This window comes from Pocillopora verrucosa, chromosome 3, assembly GCF_036669915.1.
Source record: "Pocillopora verrucosa isolate sample1 chromosome 3, ASM3666991v2, whole genome shotgun sequence".
NCBI lineage: Eukaryota > Metazoa > Cnidaria > Anthozoa > Scleractinia > Pocilloporidae > Pocillopora > Pocillopora verrucosa.
Window position 1 is genome coordinate 19,835,113 of NC_089314.1, and position 18,739 is coordinate 19,853,851.

At 36.2% G+C, this 18,739-nt stretch overlaps 2 protein-coding genes and 1 long non-coding RNA gene across 9 annotated transcripts in view; 2 read left to right on the forward strand and 1 right to left on the reverse strand.

Moving 5' to 3' along the window:
* Positions 1-897: 897 nt before the first annotated feature.
* LOC131794171 (uncharacterized) overlaps positions 898-18,739 on the reverse strand; it is a 30,782-nt gene continuing 12,940 nt past the window's right edge. The window contains exons 3-7 of one of the 5 annotated variants that reach the window (XR_010716840.1): positions 17,991-18,118; positions 15,272-15,440; positions 1,717-1,863; positions 1,418-1,504; positions 898-1,132 (exon numbers count right to left, since the gene is read on the reverse strand). Coding sequence is in view for 1 of the 5 variants with exons in the window: in XM_066163107.1 (XP_066019204.1) it covers positions 8,740-8,781; positions 9,444-9,505; positions 15,272-15,440; positions 17,991-18,065 (348 nt within the window). In the remaining 4 variants the exon portion in view is untranslated. Of the gene's footprint in view, positions 1,133-1,417; positions 1,505-1,716; positions 1,864-8,433; positions 8,782-9,443; positions 9,506-9,674; positions 9,737-15,271; positions 15,441-17,990; positions 18,119-18,739 lie in introns of those variants that run through there. The other 4 variants (XR_010716841.1, XR_010716842.1, XM_066163107.1 and 1 more) reach the window with 4 other exon arrangements.
* LOC131794167 (uncharacterized) lies at positions 5,564-9,828 on the forward strand. 2 transcript variants are annotated; one of them, XM_066163106.1, is made up of 10 exons: positions 5,564-6,201; positions 6,361-6,387; positions 6,636-6,670; positions 7,118-7,151; positions 7,256-7,305; positions 7,534-7,570; positions 7,688-7,728; positions 8,087-8,117; positions 8,280-8,325; positions 9,228-9,828. In XM_066163106.1, the coding sequence occupies exons 2-9, from the start codon at positions 6,361-6,363 to the stop codon at positions 8,316-8,318; spliced, it is 294 nt and encodes a 97-aa protein (XP_066019203.1). In that variant the 5' UTR covers positions 5,564-6,201; the 3' UTR covers positions 8,319-8,325; positions 9,228-9,828. The 2 variants fall into 2 exon arrangements, with proteins under 2 accessions (XP_066019203.1, XP_058967673.1); XM_059111690.2 differs by lacking the exons at positions 5,564-6,201; positions 6,361-6,387; positions 6,636-6,670 and having other exon boundaries at positions 6,765-7,151.
* On the forward strand, positions 10,468-14,841 carry LOC131794173 (uncharacterized). Of its 2 annotated transcripts, XR_009340947.2 has the most exons (5): positions 10,468-11,457; positions 12,064-12,123; positions 12,398-12,495; positions 13,291-13,324; positions 14,216-14,841. It is a non-coding gene; the product is annotated as an uncharacterized lncRNA (long non-coding RNA). The 2 variants fall into 2 exon arrangements; XR_010716843.1 differs by having other exon boundaries at positions 13,291-14,841.

Consider the following 18,739-nt stretch of genomic DNA (forward strand, 5'->3'; position numbering starts at 1 on the left):
AGCAATCGCAGATCGTTGTTACCAAAACCGGGGTTTTCGTAACTTTTGTTTGTAATCACACGCTACCACCTCCGTGTGATTACATCGTGGTAGTGATTATTACGCATTCAATTTATATTCCTTTCATTCTCACCATTGGTACAAACTGGCATTGTTAAAGTACTATCGTCACTGAGATAATTCAGGAATTCGAAAATATTTTTGAGAGTAAGATATTAGTCTACTAATGAGATGAAGAATGACTTAAAAAGTGGTGGAAGGGGGACAAAAAATAGCCAATTGTGCAAAATTATGCTGGCGCATTTCTATAAGGGTCCATAAGGGGTAAAACACACGAAGTCATAGGTTGTCGCTGAGTTGAAACTCGCCTCACCTGTCAAGTCTGCTACCTTTCAGGAGTTTTCTCTATTTTCAGTTCAGTCGTGTTTGTAACTAATTTACAAAATGATTGCGAGACCTCTAGTTTTTCGTATGATGAATCAGTAAAAATCAATTCTTCATCGTTCTCCTACAAGTCAGTACTTTTCCAACATCTCTGCGATGTATTTGAAAAGTTCGTCCCTAGCTTCCATCAGCGACCTAGGTATTTTGCAGAGAACAACAATTTTGTCAGCAATACTATGATGAATCTTGTTTACTATTGCCATAACTTTTGCTTCAGACACAGTTTGAGATATATCGCTTTCCCTCATGATTTCATCGAACTCTTCATCCAACGGACTTTCTTGTCGAAAGTGACTCATGATTAGGCAAACAAAGCAGAGAGATATCGGAACAGTAGACCTCGATGTCATCAATCGCAATGAGTAAAAACTTTTCCACATTTATACAAAATATGCAACCTTTTATTTGGTGACGTCATCTTTATTGCAATGTGACAACACCTCAGGAAAAACCCTCGTGGATCATCACGCGTTTCCACGTAAACAACTTGTGGCCATGAAGATCTTTTGAGGTACCATAAACAAAATATTTTCCATCACCAAAAACGAATTGGAGCCAATGCAAAACTTTATTATTAAGATATGTGTTGGCGAGCTTAAAACTAGCAAATTAAATGTGAGTTTTACACGTGCAGCACGATCTGCAAATTCACGTCATCATTGTCTTAGGGAAACCTTCTTTATGGTCCCTAAAAAATGGAAATGAAAAATTTCTCATAAGTTGCGAAGTATTTTTAAAAATAAATCGCCTTTAAATCATATTTTTGCTCATTTACAGCGGGTCAACGTGGGCCAAAAAGCCCCTAAACGAGCTGAGTGAGCCCTCCTTAACCACCTTGGTTAGCCAATCAGATCACAGATTCGATAAGAATTATCGAAGCCATCAATATATAATTGAAATGATTTTACGAGCAGGGGTTGCTAAATGTATCTGAAAAAGGAAACCAACGTTATCTCTCTAAAGCAAGTCATACCTCATTAAGCGTGTAAATTCAGCCTATTTTCTTGGAATTTTCTCATCACAGCAGCCATTCTTTTCCGAGCTGAATTTCTCAGAAATCCTTTTAACAAAATTAGCATAAAATCAATTTTTTATGTGTTTTCATTGAAACTGAATTATGAGAAAGTCAGTGATATCGACTACTTTTCCGAGCAGCGAAATCAAATTGACGCTTCAACTTAGTTGGAAAGATGTTCTGCTGGTCCAAATGTTTATTTTGGTTTCTCCTGCTTTTTTATATCAATGAAACAACTAAAACCCAACAACACCTACCATAACTACAAAGGATAAAGAGTGACAACAATTACTCTGCCCCTGTTTTCCAGAAAATGAAACCGTTCGCTTACATCAGACGCCAGCCACGTACTAAAATCACCTACATTTGGGCATACAAGGTAAGCCTGTCCTGAGGATATTCACCTAGATGACAAAATCAACGTTATTTAGGAGCTACTTCCACACCACTTTAATCCGTTTTTAGTGTAAAATATGAGCAAGATCATGGCGGTGTGTTTCTACTAATTTGATTTGTAGGTTGTTCATTCAATAACATTTCACAAAAGAAAATTATGATACGTGCACCACTAAACAAACCCGTATATGCTGATAGAAGCCTATTTCTAAAATCCCAGCTACATTCAACGGCACTTCTCAAACATACGACCCTAACTTTTGATAGCAGAAATTACACGAGCAGCACGATCTACAAATTCACGTCGTCATTGTCTCAGGAGGACCTTATCTTTTGGTCACTAACAAAAGAAAAGAAAAAAATTCCTCACAAGTTCAGAAGTATTTTTAAAAAGAGAACCGCGGTTAAATCATATTTTTGCTCATTTACAGCGGGTTAACGCGGCAAGTAAGCCTCTAAACAAGCAGAATGAGTCCACCTTAGCCGCTCAGTGAGCTAGTCAGATCTCATATTTAGGACTATCAAAGCCATCCATGTATTAATAGCAATGAATCAATAGGGTACGAGCAGGGGTTGCTAAACGTATCTGAAAAAAGAAACCAACGTTCTCTCTCTAAAGCAAGTCATACCCCATTAAGCGTATAAACATAAATTCAACCTGTTTTCTTGGAATGTTTCTCATCACAGCTGCCATTCTTTTCCGAGCTGAATTTCTTAGAAATCCTTTCAAAAAAATTAGCATGACATTAATTTTTTATGTATTTTCATGGAAACTGAATTATTAGAAAGTCAGTGATATCGACTAATTTTCCGTGTAGCGATATCAAATTGACGCTTCAACTTAGTTGGAAAGATCTTTTGTTGGTCTAAATGCTTATTTTAGTTTCTCCTGCCCTTCTTTATGAATGAAACAACCTAAACTCAACAACACTTACCATAACTACAAAGAATAACGAAACACAACGATTGATCTGCTCTTGTTTTCCAGAAAATCGACTGTTGAAACAGGTCGCTTACATGAGATGCCAACCGCGTACTTAAATCTCTGACATTTGGGCATACAAGATAAGCTTGTCTTAAGGAGATTCACCTCGATAAAAGAATCAACTTGTTTAACAGCTACTTCCACACCACTTTAATCCGTTTTTAGTGTAAAATGTGTACAAACTCTTGGCGATGTGTTTTTACTCATTTAATTTCTAGGTTGTTCATTCAATTCACAAAAAAAATATAATAATAATACTACGTGCACCTCTAAACAAACTTGTATTTGCTAATAGAAGCCTATTTTTAATCCCAGCTGCATTCAATGTCACTTCTCAAACATACAACCCTAAATTTTAATGAGCCGGAGCGACATCATTTTGAGGATAACATAACAATTTTCGGTGAGGCGTTTTTATGCCTGAACTCGTTGTGCAAAGTTTCTGCTTGTGTTTTTTTTTAACATTCAATTTCATAAATGCGAATTGAGAGTTACCGGCAGTAATGTGCAAGTGGTATTTTGTCGGATGACAAAATGAAAAACATCATTGTTGAAATAATGTTGCATCACACTTGGAATGCATTTCAGTTCTCTTCACTGATTTTTTTTTTCTGTTTGTCAAAAAGAACCCATGCATATTAATCGAGGCGTAAATTCCAAGAAAAACATCTTCAGTTTAGAAGAGAAAAGCATCGATAATTCAAATTTATTAGCCTACGAACAGGTCCTTATTATAAGCCCTACGACAGGGGCGTTTCTAAAGAACGAGAAAGTCGATGAGTCAAGCGAATCTTTGAAGCTACCAATAATAATTCCAAAAGGAAACCAAACTACTAAAAGGGCAACCAGTGACAGACACTGACATTTCAATCTTGCTCAGCAACTTTGTCTATTGCGAGGGTCGTAAGGGAAGCCTTACTAATCGTTTCTACTTGTTTTTAGCCCTATTACAAAGGTCAAGGACACTGAAAAGGTAAAGATAAATGTTTAGTCTTCCAGCACTTACATGACAAACCAATGCTCACAAGACTCGCACAAGGATTTAAAGATAATCTAACGGGCCTAAACAACCCCCAGACACTCCTTATCTACTCATTTCAGTAGTTTCCAAACACTTCTAATTGTAGTAGTACATAAAAATTATATTTGAGGTCGACAAGCCATATTAAATTTGCGTATTTATAGGTTTTTGCTGATCCCGAATTTGCTAAAAACTGTGGAGAACACAAAATCGATGACATGCATTTTGGAAAGAACGAATCTTTCACTTCTTTAAAAAAAGCAGAAAAAAAACAGGAAAAGGAAAGACAAACGCTCCTCTTTGGTAACTGCTTCCTTAAATTCTGAGTATTAGGCAGTTAATGGTTACGTTCCAGGTGAAATGGAAAAAACATACTCTTGAATTAGAAGAGGAAAAAGAAAAAGAGAGGAATTTGAAAACTTCATTGCTACCGACTGGGATCGATTCCGGGACTACTCGCTCAAAGCGTACAGAGCTAATGAGAACGTGCCATCCAAGATTAGGCCATAGAGACAAAAAGTTTTAAAATACAACTTCATTTCAGTAGACTTGTCATCTGACCCCGGCACAATTCATTATCCGAGCTTCTAGCATCTCTCGACGACCTGTTTGAACAATTAAGAGCGATACAGATCTCATTCTTGCCGCAACTCTCGTTTTCTTTCAGCCTGAGGCACTGGGATGCGCTACTCGAGTTGATGGGGCTGTATACGCGCGTGGGGCCAGAGTGCGAAAAATTAACACCTGAACAAAGGGCAAACAGAACAGTTATTTGTGCTCAGTTGAAGTTTCGTGAGCTTGAACGAGTTAGGAGGGAGACATCAATTCGAAATATGAAGATGGTCGAAAATTTTCTATCTTCTCCTGAAACAAATTAGGGAAAAAAGTAAAACAAGTGATTTGAGAATATATAGAAGCAAAATTTACGACCTACAAATTTTCTAGACCTGTTTTTCATTGCCTGAAACACATTTCCCTCATACGCACCGACGGTAAGTTCCGGTATGTGTTCCAGCAATCTATTTAATAATAGAATGAGGCTGAAAAGTAGTTTGTAGTTATTCAGGGGCTCACGAGATATCCCGCTCATATAACTCAGGAACATTTCACTTTTAGCGATATAATTGCAATATAAGTAATTTGAATGGAGTTGATGAAATACTGAGCTCTTTCACTCCCTAACTAATTCCAATCACCTCTCACTCAGGAGAGACCAATAATTAGTAATTTCCTCCAATATCACTACGTTGTCATGGTTGATGAGATTAATGCAAAAAATCACCTTAGCCGTGTTGTAGATACTAAATCCCTTTAGCTACCATCCTATGAAATGTATGGCATGAAGTGTAGAGACTTAACAAGATCTCAGGAGGAAAAGGATTGATATGTCAACCATGCAGGTAGTGAAAAAATAAGAATGTGTGGTCAAAGATTGGTTATAATATACAAAGGTTCACCCAATTGGAACAAGGTGGCATCCACTTCCTTTCAGGCATGAACTGAACATGATTGATGGATTCTCAAGGCTTACCTTACCATGACTTAGGGTCAGAAAATACTATGAACAAATCACATTAGAAATCACATACCTTTGTTTGGGGAGGGAATAAAATAATCATGAATCGACATGCGAACGTGCAGGCGACAGGATAAGGAAAACGTACTCAAAAGTTATTCCCTATAAGCGTTTGTAGGAAAAACATCCTTGTAATAACAAGCGGAGACAGACTGCCTAATTTGCGTGATAAACGAATAGCTGACCTCATAAACCACAGTGCCTTAACGGCATTAGCGCATGACTCGTCATGCCAGATTCCAGAATTAAAAGGTATACGATTTCCTGCTGAGGTCATTCTTTCGTAGCAAGCGTGCGGCATGAATTACTTCGATCGATTCTTACAACGTACAAAAGCGCAAGAGTCAGGATATCAAACAGCGAGATGTCTAGTGAAGACTTATTGTCTCTGGTACAGAAAAACTTTTGCATTAAGTCACTACGAAAAAGTCAAACGAATCGACCATCCGAAGAAGATTGAGTATGGGCAATAGAGACAGATCGAAGCGGCAAAGAAGAACGAATTCGAAACGTCATCAATCTACTAGAGGTCAAGTAGAGAGGAAAACAAGATGGATGGAGTATTTAACTAACCAACCAAAGAGAACCAGAAACAAAAAGGAGCCTACCAATGAGCCAAAAATTTGAGATAAGAGATCGAATTTGGATCGCGCATCGACTAAGTTCCACTTTGACGTCACCGCAGTCACGCATGCTTAATAGTGCAAAGCCATATTTCCAAAACCGAAAGGCCAAAAATAAGTGGTCAAGCATTTGGTCTAAAGGTAAGAGAACTTTCTTGTTTGTGACTGTGAGTCGTCAATTTTTTTCGAGTTATATTAAACTCTATTCCCCATTAGAGTATCTGCAATCGTGAATGGATCATTATTTCAACCTTATCAAAAGTATATTCTGCACTAACTTTACGTCATTTGATGTCCTAGATGAACTGTCATCGACAAAGACTCGAGGTGAGACCTCATTCAATTCTTACAGGAAATGGAGAAATTACCTATCACGATTGTAATTCTGTTTCCTAAATGTAAAGTTTTCTTATCTCCATTATACCACCTACCAGTAAAATTAATAGGCTGTTATAGAAATCACTGTTATCGTTACAAATAACACATGTTACGGTCAATATAATCACAGCAGCAAAACGCAGTTTCAACAGTTCTCTTAGGAATAACAGGCTATTGTATCATTCACATATTTACAGGACAGTTGCATTACTCTAAGGAACTTCCTTCTGAGGTAAAGATAATTATTTCTAATAGCACAGTATTATTTAACATATCGCAGCAATGCCATACATAATATCATTACATTGTACTCTATTACGATTAGTAGGTTAGAGGTCATGTTGAAATCTGGCAGTTGATATGTTTAGTTGTTTAAATTAAAAAATATACTTTTTTCCAACTTCTTACATCATTTATTCCCCCAGAATATCTAAACTCAATAACGAAGTTCCCGTCTTCAAATTCCTACATCATTTTTTCCCAAAGAATATCCCAAAACAACGACGAACTTCCCTGTTCACCTCTACATGGCACTAAAAATTAACTTGAAGCAAAAACAAATTCAACCTGTCTTCACCATTACTTCCTTAGACCTGTCAAGTTGTATTAAGAGGTCTTTATCCGTAATACCCAATCCTGCCAATCCCAATACCAATCTTGTAATATTCCTTTCTTGCAGAGACACAGAAAGCTCGACAATAATTGGAAACAATGTAAGTACAATTACTAATCACAATCAGACACCTTATTCTGCACCAAGTAAATACTTCCAGGTCTGTATCCAGTTCACATATCTACGATCTCGTTTGTTTCACAGAATGAAATGCTGTCTATTAGGAGCACAGTAATGAATGGCGACAGACAACGGTATGCCTTGTTTTTCTTCACTTTTTAGCCAGGAGATACGAATATAAGTGATATATTGCACGCCTCATCACCAGCCGGAAACCTGTTATCATTTACTAAATGTCTCACCTCTCCGTCAATACCTGAAATGAAATGGTCTTGAATTTTAATGGCCTATGGCCCTTTGGTCCTTTGGCCTTTACAAGTTTAATGTTGATATGTCAGTGCCGTTGTATTCGTATCTTGCAGTGACATTTACAGCCTACTCATGTTGGGTTACTCTGCTGTAAGTACCTCACCACCATACATTTGTTTTGCACCTGTTCGCCAATTCCATCTTTAAACAATGTTTTTTGACTGATCATTGCTTATTTTTCTCCGCCATTTCTTTGCCTCTTAAAAGGTTGTTATGAGGACTTTTGTGACTGATGAACGAAGACATAGGTATGTCTCCTTTTTATCCTTCCCTGAAATAGGAAAAAATTATCCCAGCAACTTGGGAGTGTTAAATGCCCCAATGATGTTCCATCTAATTGAAAATGGGAGCATATTTTCAATATCTCATCACTCCACTTCCAACAAAATTTATTTGAAACTTCTAATTATTTGAAGTTGTCCAGGAAGATTATCCATATAAAGGATACATCAAGAGAAGCATCCATCAAACCCTGCTCTCACATCATTTCTTAAAGACATTCCATACGTAATCAGTTGGTTTCTTGGTCCAGGGAATAATGCCCATAACCATGAAGTACCATTGCTTTTCCAAATATCACATTAACTAAATTCTTTCACAATACAGGGTGTATGAAGAGATGATGACCACTGTAAAGGTATGTTCACACATTGAAATGCTGTATCTAGCAGTGTCCCACTGTCGTTTAGCACATTACAACTGTAGTTCGCCACCCATTGCGGCTTACCTCAACCCATATTCTTGTCTTAATGCACTAAGAATCCTCCAGAGACAATAGAGTTGTTGAACTTTTTTCCAGGATGAAGCAGCAAAAATGCGACGCAAGATTGTTGGCTGAGAAACTAGTAAGTAAACTAACCACATCCTAAGATCCCAACGATCAATTATCCACCAACTCAACTAGCACCAAGCTTTGTAGCAAATCACACACTAACGAGATTATTGCAAATATATTTCTTTCGCAAGTCCAATTTATTTGGTTTATTTTCCCTTCATTGCTCAATATGGTACAACTGAGTAATAACAAATGGGCATTATTTTGATGAAAACAAAAAAATTGTGAAAAAGAAACGCGCAATCAAACAAAATACAACACAAAAAGAAATTGTCAAACATTAGAGCAAGAGACAGTCAGCTTTGGTCAGAGCCATTCTCTCTTTTTTTGCTTTTATTGCGTTAGTAGCAACATTTAACATCACTTGCTTCCATGTTGCTTCTGCAATAAAGTGCAACGAGTGTAAATCGCTTCTCGTCATCCTTCACATTGCTGTAACTGTACTACTCTCAGTGACTTTCTTAATCTGTAAGGATAAATCAAATTAGGTTGAAGACTGGGGACTAGACTGCTGTATCGGTTTATCGATAGGTCTAATAAATTAGCAAAAAAACCCGCAAAGCCTTTAAGGAGTTCTTGTAAACCTATCTTACATATTTAGTCCCTTTAAGAGCTTTAGTACAGTTTACAAACCAGTTACTTTGACCAATCATTCTAGACCAGCTTTTTTAAAATAATATTGCTGATGAAAAATACTTAAGCATTGGTTGCCTGTTGTATTTTTTGCTACCACAGCAACAATATAACCTGTGTCAAATCGATTTGTCTTCAGGTTCTACCAAGAGGCTTTCTCCTTCCTTCATAGAAAAATATTTAATTAACAGAAAGTCATACCGTAACTATCTGCTTGCTATGCTCTACACTCACTTTCTCCTATTTATCAATATATTTTTTAATCAATTTTTTTCGCAGTATAACATCTCCCATGGGAGTTGAAGAAGAAACCAGCAAAGATCTATTTAAAATAATACAATAAATACTATTTAATTGTTTGGTATGCCCAAGACTCGTATTGTTATGTATTTAATTAGAAATAGTAATTAATTTATAAAATACTAATATAAAGTATAAGAGGATTTTGCAGGGAGCTTTTTGAAAAATGAAAATGGATAGTGATTGAGCACATACCAAATCAGTGAACATCAGAGCGACAATCACCAGCTGTAAGCTGCAGCCGCAATTTAGGTGTGCTGTCATAATACAATAAATACTATTTAATTGTTTGGTATGCCCAAGACTCGTATTGTTATGTATTTAAGTCGAAATAGTAATTAATTCATAAAATACTAATATAAAGTATAAGAGGATTTTGCAAGGAGCTTTTTGAGAAATGAAAATGGATAGTGATTGAGCACATACCAAATCAGTGAACATCAGAGCGACAATCACCAGCTGCAAGCTTCAGCCGCAATTTAGGTGTGCTGTCATAATACAATAAATACTATTTAATTGTTTGGTATGCCCAAGACTCGTTATGTTATGTATTTAAGTCGAAATAGTAATTCATTTATAATACCTAATAATAATGATAACTATTTGATCAATTGAGTAAAATTTAAGATAAATGGACATGCTTGTGAGGAAAGACAATAGAAAGTCTTTCTTATTATTATTATCTTATCTTATTATTCTTACAAGATTGTTAAAAGTTACAATACAAGTTACATTAACGTTAATAAAATGCTTCTGTTTTATTTGATGTTAGTGGTTGGTGCTTTTGTCTAGATAAGTATCATCCCATCGATTATGTTCTCTGGTTTAGCATCACATTCTGGTTTCAAAATGAGAGAATTATCCACGAAAACCTCGGAGGATTATTAAATCGTTACTAAATTGAAAAAGCAAAGCCATACCACTATTCACACGACTGTTTGGTAAGTTCTGACAAAGTTTTGGTGACAGTGAGGTGCAAATAATGAACAAGGTAACGAGAGCCGGACGAAAATTGCCAGGTCAGATCATCTTACTTGAGGCAATGATTGCTAATAATTTCAAATGAGCACAATCTTTTTAGATTTTCACATTTCCTTCTTTACTCACAGAAACCGGATGAACTTTGACGACCACACGAATGTTATCAAATGCCACTATTTATAGGAGCCTACAAAAGGTTACAAAAATAGTTTCTTGAAAACGTCAAGACTATCGTCACGCTGTTATCAAGGTAATAGCGCGCTTAAATCCTATTCAATTTTGTCTTTAGTATTTTAATTATGAATAATGGGCATTTCGTTGAGCCAAGTTATTCCGTTTTGTTCAAGTTTAAGGCTTGTTATGTAAGACTTAAGGAGGGCTACCTTGGATTAAAATCGCGTGACCTGGGTATGAAGTGGCGTGACCGCATGGCGATAAAAATAAAAATAGAGTAGAACTGATTTTGATATGTAAACCGTTTGAAAAGCTTTAAATGCAAATAAGACTTCATTAATAATAACTAACTCTACTTTCACGGTTGCTTAGCACAGACATTATCCTCAGAAAAAGGTACGAAAGTCACGTAAATTACTATTTCTTTATCAATTCTCTTGCAAATCTCATAGGCGTAAAGTTGGGAATTCGAGGGCCTTTCTAAGTTGGACAAGACAATTCACACTGAGTACAAATCGTACTGACTTTGAATAGACCATCTTATGCAGATATGGATCCCGAGATCTCCATGGATCATTAAGTGAATTCTGCGAAACAACAACAGAGTTCAGCTCCAATGCTTTTGTTTCCGCATGCAGTCAACACTACATGCTTCAATCTCCTCCGTTCGCTGCTCAAGTTTGTGATCTAGACGCCTTCAAAAGAGTCAAAGATTCGCACGTTCAAAGACCTGTCTAAGATTTAAGGACGTCCTAACTACAGAGACGGAAATGAAAGGCTTAAATACGGCTGGAGCACCAGTAAAAAGCGGGTCAGAGAAAAACAACGGCGTAAGACCTTCGTTGCTGTCCTACATACCACTGGGCGTAAAGATCGGTGAACATTCATAGCATACTGCACTGATCGCCACGAACAGAGGCTTCGAAAAGAAACGTCTTCGTGGCAACTACAGTATCAACGTAACGGTGGTCTAATGTCAGGATGGATAGATTAATTCAATAGATTTATCAACCACAGTGAAAAAAACTCTGCAGAGGAGTTCAATCAATGGGAAGTAAGTGGATCACGAAGGCTACCCATTTACCAGAACTATATTCACTTGAATCAACAATATCAGTCACAGCGTTCATTGGGAGTCACCCAATGCAAAACAATATGCGAGTAGAAAGGCAAGAGACTGGGCATGATTCCAAAAATAAAATGAAAGACAATATCAGGGGTGTCCCTTCGAATTTGCGTGGGTGAAAAACTTACACCAGAAAGCTTGAGATTGTAAGAAGATTTATTGGGTATGTAGCGACTTCATGTAACACATTCATATTCCAGATGAAAACTGATTTAACAATAATTCGGTTTAGCACGAGGTCTTGGCGATAGGAGTTGCCTGGATAAATTCGATGAGTGGTTGTGATAGTAAAATCTTCCTTGTTACTTAAAATTAGAACTTATTTGAAAACAAAAACAAACCTTTTGCCACGCTTACCGCTGGGCTTTGCAGGTATCATTGAATTGCTCCTCTGTTTTATTTTATGTCAGGCATTACCCTAAAATGAAAGTCATTGCGACTGTCCAACGCATGTGTTGAAATCGGCTTTCGAATTCAAGAGACAGCTGACTAAAGATATGATAACCATGGTACAATTTTGTTCTTATTTCATAGATTTGCAGTTACGAACCAAAGTAGAAATTAGGATAGCAGTAGAACCGCCTATATACCGAAGTAAGTATCCAAACAGACGACACAGATACACGGTGTTGTGAAATCTTTATGTGTGGTGTATTTTGCTAATATTCAAATGAGAGATGCAGTATCATTTGCATGAATTCAGCTCCTGGAAATTATTATTATTATTATTATTATTATTTTTCTTGAAATGGCTTCCAGAGTTAACGAAGAAATAACAAGCCTAACACTACAAAGAAAACTACAACTAACGTTTCTCTAATTAATATATTTTAATCATATCTGTAATGCATACTTTTATTTTCATTAGAGTAAGATGGACATGTCTGTCTTATTGGTCGTTCTCCTCCTCATGAGAAATAGAAGACAACGAAGGACTACAATATGCTTCATATATTTAATTTTGAGGTAGATTAAAACTTTTAGGCCTCCTTTTACTAGCATTCATGATCAATTCTTTCAAACGTGAAAAGTCAAGGTTTCGTCGAATTCGATGACCAATTTTTTGTTTGCCATTCATTCTGTGAGTTCCTTGAGTAGTTTTCGCGTTTTTACTGAGCTAAAAAGACCCATTCCCATTGCTGTCGTCTTAGGTTAACGTTGCATAAAAAACATTTAGTAAAGGTCAATTATTATCAATCAATTTCCGCTCACCTTCTTCCTGTTCCATTGCCATGTCAACACACGTCATACCCACACGTTAACAACAAAACATTTTAAACGAGCAAGTGGTTGTTAACTGAGTTCAAGACGAAATGTTAGTTATTACCTAATATATGATTTAATTCTTTCTAAGCGGGGTTTACACACTAGGATACACATATAGCAAAAAGTGTTATTAAAAGATATAAATTACGGAGGAGTATATGCTTAAATACTACAAAAAAAGTATGAAATCAGGATACCACAATTTTATTTGTCTGAGTTGAGAGGATACATTTTACGAAGTCAGATGAGACGGGGCCTAATCAGCTTCGAGCTTATATTCTTTCTACTCAATTCGATTTTGATGCAATATTCTATTCATACTATTTATCAGTGTAGGGTCTGGTGAAGCTGTATCATTTAAACGTTTTAAATGATTAGAAATAAACATCACAGCATGGAGCTCTTCGTTTACAAAGCACCTCACCGAATATTGACTGACTCATTCCATTAAAGAAAATTATTTACCCTTTTTATTTTCATACTCTCTTTGCACAGGATATGCTTGGAATTAGCTGCCATTCAGGACTATGTAAGTGCAAAGTTAGTTGGAAAATTGCATTTTTATTGCAAATACATGTTAAAAGGAAATCATGTGTTTAATAGAATCTCCATTTGGAATTCTATTGACTTCCCTTGCATGGAAGTTGTCCCTGACTCGGGGTATTTCCACAGAGAGATAGTAATGACAGTAGCTGCACTGTTGAAAGCCATGAAAACTGAAGCGTTTTCTGGTTACTCACATATTAAGTACCTTCAACCCTCTCAAAAGTCAGCAGATCATGTTGCCTAACCATGTCAATCTTACATTAGTCATGAAATACAGAACGAATTGCCATCACAAATCAATTAGAAAGGGGGCTGAGTTAACTCTTCCACTTTAGTTTTAAAGGACATAATGTTTTAAGTTGACATTTAACTAATGTAGGCAAAAAATCTCAAAATATTTCTGTTTTTTTAAATTCAGTTAACAATAATTTGAGATATCAATTAGTTTACACTATTATCTGTTGTTTAGTTTCATCCGTGGTTCAAATTTTTTTTCTTACAAACTCATTTATCTTTTACCATGTCCAAAGATAAAGAAAATTAAATGGAACCAACCATGAAATTGCAGTATAGGCATGTATAGTGAATCTATTTTGTTTTAATGAAAGTTTGTATCGGGAAAAATTAGAATCACCATCATTTCTATCATTTAAATATTGTTACATTGATAAAAATTGCTACTATTACCATTATTATCATCACTTCTTTTAGTAATATCATTAATATTTTGGTGAAGAAGATAATGGTAATATCAAGTGGGGATGTAAAATGAAGGTCACAACAGTCTTGGAGTAAAGGATGGTTTAAGTCATTTATAATTAAATAGGATAATTTCTTAGCTCTCTAAACTATGAATCTCTTCTTTATCTCATAGGTTCCTGATGTTCTTTAAAAAAAATTAATTTATATGTCAAAAAATCTGAAACAATAAAGGGAGAGACCAAAATAATGTCGAAAAATTTAAATAAAAATCGTTTAACCATAACTATTTATTGAGTCATAAAAGTTTTACTATTTCCTCTTGTAATTTCACATTTCGTAAGAAATAAAAAACGTGGTTGTATTGTTCTTGGATACCAGGAATGTAATTTTCGCATGAAAAAGTAAATAAAAATTAATTTCACGAATACTTGTCTTCCTGTTTGCACTTTTTACTGATTTATTCCATTCATACTAACACACGAACAAACAAAAAACCAACAGTAACTTATAAGAATTATTTTTATTTTTAAGGAATTCAACAATGGTAACGCCCGGCAGAGAGGTCTCTAAGTAACTGGTTTTATTTTGGCTTATTATAGGCTTAGAGGTTAAATTGTTAAGCTGTATAGAGCTTTCATTTTCTATAAAAGGCCTCTCCGAAAAGCTGGAAAAAATTGCTTGGTACCGGAGAGCCAGGGACTCATGTTGAGGACCTCTAGACTGATTGCAAGTCCGCCTAGCTTACCATTCGGTCACGCTGACTCGCTAAATTTAACTTCGAGGCGACCGAAGGGCAAGGGAAGGGGGCGTTTCGTTCAGGTCTACATCTCAATTAGCCCTTATTTTCATTTTCAGAGCGGCACTTATCGAAGAAAATGTTTAGTAGGCCTGTAATCGGCTTTAGTAATAGGGGGTCGCCTCTAATAGATATCCTAAGTTTGATAAATCGCTATTCTTATCTGAATCAAGGAAAAATATAATTATAAGCTATTTCTGTGAATTTTTCGGTGTAGGACAGCTTGAAAGGCTTGGGTCATGAGTTTTCCTTCTAACCAAAAGTTTTCGTAATACTCAAGCTGATTAAACTCGCTGCATCTCAGTACCAGGATAGATTACAGCTAACAGTCTTTTACGTTCACCTCTTTCATTAATTTAGAATTGTGCTTCGAGAGGCTTAAAAAATTTACATATTCCGCATATAACGATCCCTGTCATTAATAACACTTACCTTTCTTTGTCTTTAATTTATTGACGTCACGCCAACCATCAATCACTTGTACAAGGCTTTCACGCGAGCCAATTGGTGTTGAGGCGAACACAAACTTTTTAAGGCACAACTTGCTGACAAAGACTATTTCTTTTGCTACTTGAGTTGATCTTGCACTCTCTCCTAGTACCTAAACGAACAAAAATAACAAAATTACAATATTCCGGTTTCTGTTTCTAATGGAAATATCTGACGCAAAATCGAAATTCCGCTTTCGGGTTGAAAGAGTAATTTGGTGATACAACTTCGCCCCTCCTGTAACTTAAAGGTATTTTCACGCTATGCAAGAACTCTCGAATAGCGTCGAGTTAGATACCTTCTTCAAGTTACTGTCAAACCACACAGAACTCAGTTAAACACAAAATCCTTCCCTGGTAATTTTCAGCCTACCCCTCCTCCCTCGCCCCTCTCAACCCCCCCGTAACCCGTCCAGGTTTATAGCAATACGTGGGCAAAGTATACCTAGCCTGTTGCATGTCTGTTTAGTCAACTTACTTTTAACCCTTTACACCCTAACATTATTATCCACATTCTCCATACTGTTCTCTATACATTTTCTAAGTTGCTTACAAGGAGAATTTGTATAACAATCAAGGGCGTCTTCAGTTGATGATCATTTCCTTAATTTTTATGATCTTAATGTTTAAATATGAGGTGATATTTTAGGGAGAAATTATATGCTAGTCACTCTTCGGGGTTAAAGGATTAATTAAATCATATTGAATCATTATCTATCTAAGTCTCACAGAGCGACAAAATTGGTAAGACGGAAGGCATCCTATTGTGTCCCCTGGCAACTTTGTATCATGGGCCTTTTGTCAGGTCAGTCAGTTGAACGACATGTTCACGAAGCAAAGAGAATGGAGATAATTAAAGAGAATGGAGATCATGGACAAGGCTTGATAACAAGAAGGTGAACGTTATTTAAACAGCAAAGTACTTTTTGTTGAAATTCAGTGAATGAAAAATTTAAACACACGAGGGTTCCATATAAAATTTTATAATGGCTCGAAAGGCTGACCGTTTACATATTTCACTACTCGAAAACTCGATAACCCTATATCAAACCCACTTATGAAAATGCAATGCATGCCGCGGCCTATTGCGGAGAGCACATATAATACAGTCAAACTGTGTCGGCGACCACATCCACACGTTGATACCAGAAATTCCGCTTCAAACAAAGGTTAACAAAAGGTAATAACAGTAAGTCGCCCGAAAGGGATAGAGAAATGTAATCAGCAAATCAAATCAGACAACACCATAGTGATTGAACGGAAGCTCCAAAGTCTAATTGAAGAAGTCACTACGCCAACTCAATAGCAGTGTAGAACTTAATTTGCACAAGTACAATTTGCATAACCTCAAGATAACACACATCGCCAAAAATAGATACTACAATTTCCAATGCAGACGTTATCAGATGATAAATTAAACCAACCATCGAGTCCCACAATTTAGTTAAATGCATTCCTAATAAGTTCAAATGACAACTTAAAGCGTCCAAGTTGACTGACGTAAAAGAAATGTTAGAACATGAAAGAGTCAAATATCAGTATGTGTTGTGACACATTCACCGATGATTTTCGTAGACTTCACTTGAGCGCAGAGGTTGGAAATAAAAACATTTCCTTTCCCATTGTCACCCTCTACAAAGAGGTAAATTGTAACGATTCAAGCATGAAAAGCATCGCATTTTATTTTCGAATAATGGCCCCATCAAAGTCAAAGAACGGTTTTGTTTACTCCACGTGGGAATTTCTAATATAACACCTGCTCTTACTGACCTCTAGAACTTTTACATTGTTTTTTTCTTGACATTAGAGATATTTCGTGTTACGACAAAATAAAAGACGTCATTTCATTCCAGTGAAAGGAGAAAGTAAAACCTTTTTTTAATTTAAAGCTTTTCTCTAGTATTCTCAAAATAACGTCGCAAAGACACTCGAACAACCAACGACAAAAATTGGTTGTGTTGGTGATCACTTTAATGTGTCTTTTGTTGGTTTTCACTTGTATAGCAAGTGAGCAGAAACATCAAGAGAATATAACAGCGTGCAATACTGGCGACCAACAGTTAATATTTTCATTAAGTAAACCTGATTAAACATACATCAGGGCAAAGAAAGTTTGTCAAAATTGAAAACTAAAACCGTGTACAATTTGTGTCTCATAAGTAGTTAAATTTCATCGCCAGCAGTGAAGGACGAAAAAACGTGCGCAGGAAAATTGAAAAAAATCGAATTGAAAGAAGTCCTCTTTAAGTTCTAGGCACTGAGCTGCCTGCTTGCCCCTTTAAAAATCTGGTTATTTAAAAGAAAACTATAGACATTGTGGGCTTTTCAGCAATTTTATGAAGGCATAATTTGGCAACCAAAATCGAGATACATGATGTAAGCAAACCACTAAATGACAAACATAATACAAAGTTCAATTACAGATAAAAAAGAATAATTCACGCTGGAACAATAAATAAAATGTAGAGTTAGAATACGAAGGTGCGTCATTTTCTTGTTAAAAATATGCCTTTGATAATTTGTACGGCAAAACCATTCGCTTTCATATTCAAGGAAAAATCTTACTCTCTCAACTTGAGGAAATGTGATCATGAACAACCAATTTTGGTATCAACATACATCATCAACGCAGCCATCATATGGTGTTTTCCTTTCGTACTCACATGAGATATGATTCTTCGTAATCCAGTGTTCTTCATCTTTACCATCTCAAAACGAGTGGACCCTTCAAACTCCATCAGACATCTCCGTTGCTAGACCGTCGAACAGCTCGAAGACTGAACTCCTTTCCCTGTCGGGACAAAACATTTTCGATGTAATTACTTGCATTTCAAACTTCCAAAGCAAATATTTTCTCTGTTGATGAAAGCTGTTCGAGGGGGCCCGATATTATATTCTTGTAAATACTGTATGTTATCCATCCTGAGAGGTCGATCAATATTCATGCCCCATAATGCCTCGCGACAAATAATAGATTTAAGAGAGGTAAGGCAGTAATGTATTACTTGATAAACCTCTTTAATAGTTTCCACGCATTCTTCAATTGTTTGTGAAATAAGCTTTCCTAACATTGTTACAATTCGTTTCATTCCCTCTTCTCTTGCGACCAGAGAGGAAAATGCCAGCTTCATAAGTTACTGCAATAACAGCCATATCGCGGTTACTTTCAAAGGTTTTCCGCTGCATATATTGCGGAGGGCTGCTTTAAAAAACCTCTAACTGAAAAGAATGAGCCTTCCGGTTTAGGTGATTCGCACTATAGATAACAACTGATGTATGAAAGGAGAGAATGGTTTGACTGTCAAGTACTATCGGCTAACCTCGTACATCAAGGTAATAAGAGTTCCCAAGACATCTTTTCAGTGTCTACTCGAACGTCAATCCTTATCTATATTGCTAACGATCACTTGAT

What these genes read in the sequence shown, in the direction of transcription:
- LOC131794167 (XM_059111690.2), top strand. Translation starts at nt 6,966, where the DNA reads ATGGCACTAAAAATTAACTTGAAGCAAAAACAAATTCAACCTGTCTTC. An exon ending in CGACAATAATTGGAAACAAT is followed by an intron (nt 7,152 to 7,255) that starts GTAAGTACAATT and finishes TTTGTTTCACAG; the next exon opens with AATGAAATGCTGTCTATTAG. An exon ending in ATGAATGGCGACAGACAACG is followed by an intron (nt 7,306 to 7,533) that starts GTATGCCTTGTT and finishes CGTATCTTGCAG; the next exon opens with TGACATTTACAGCCTACTCA.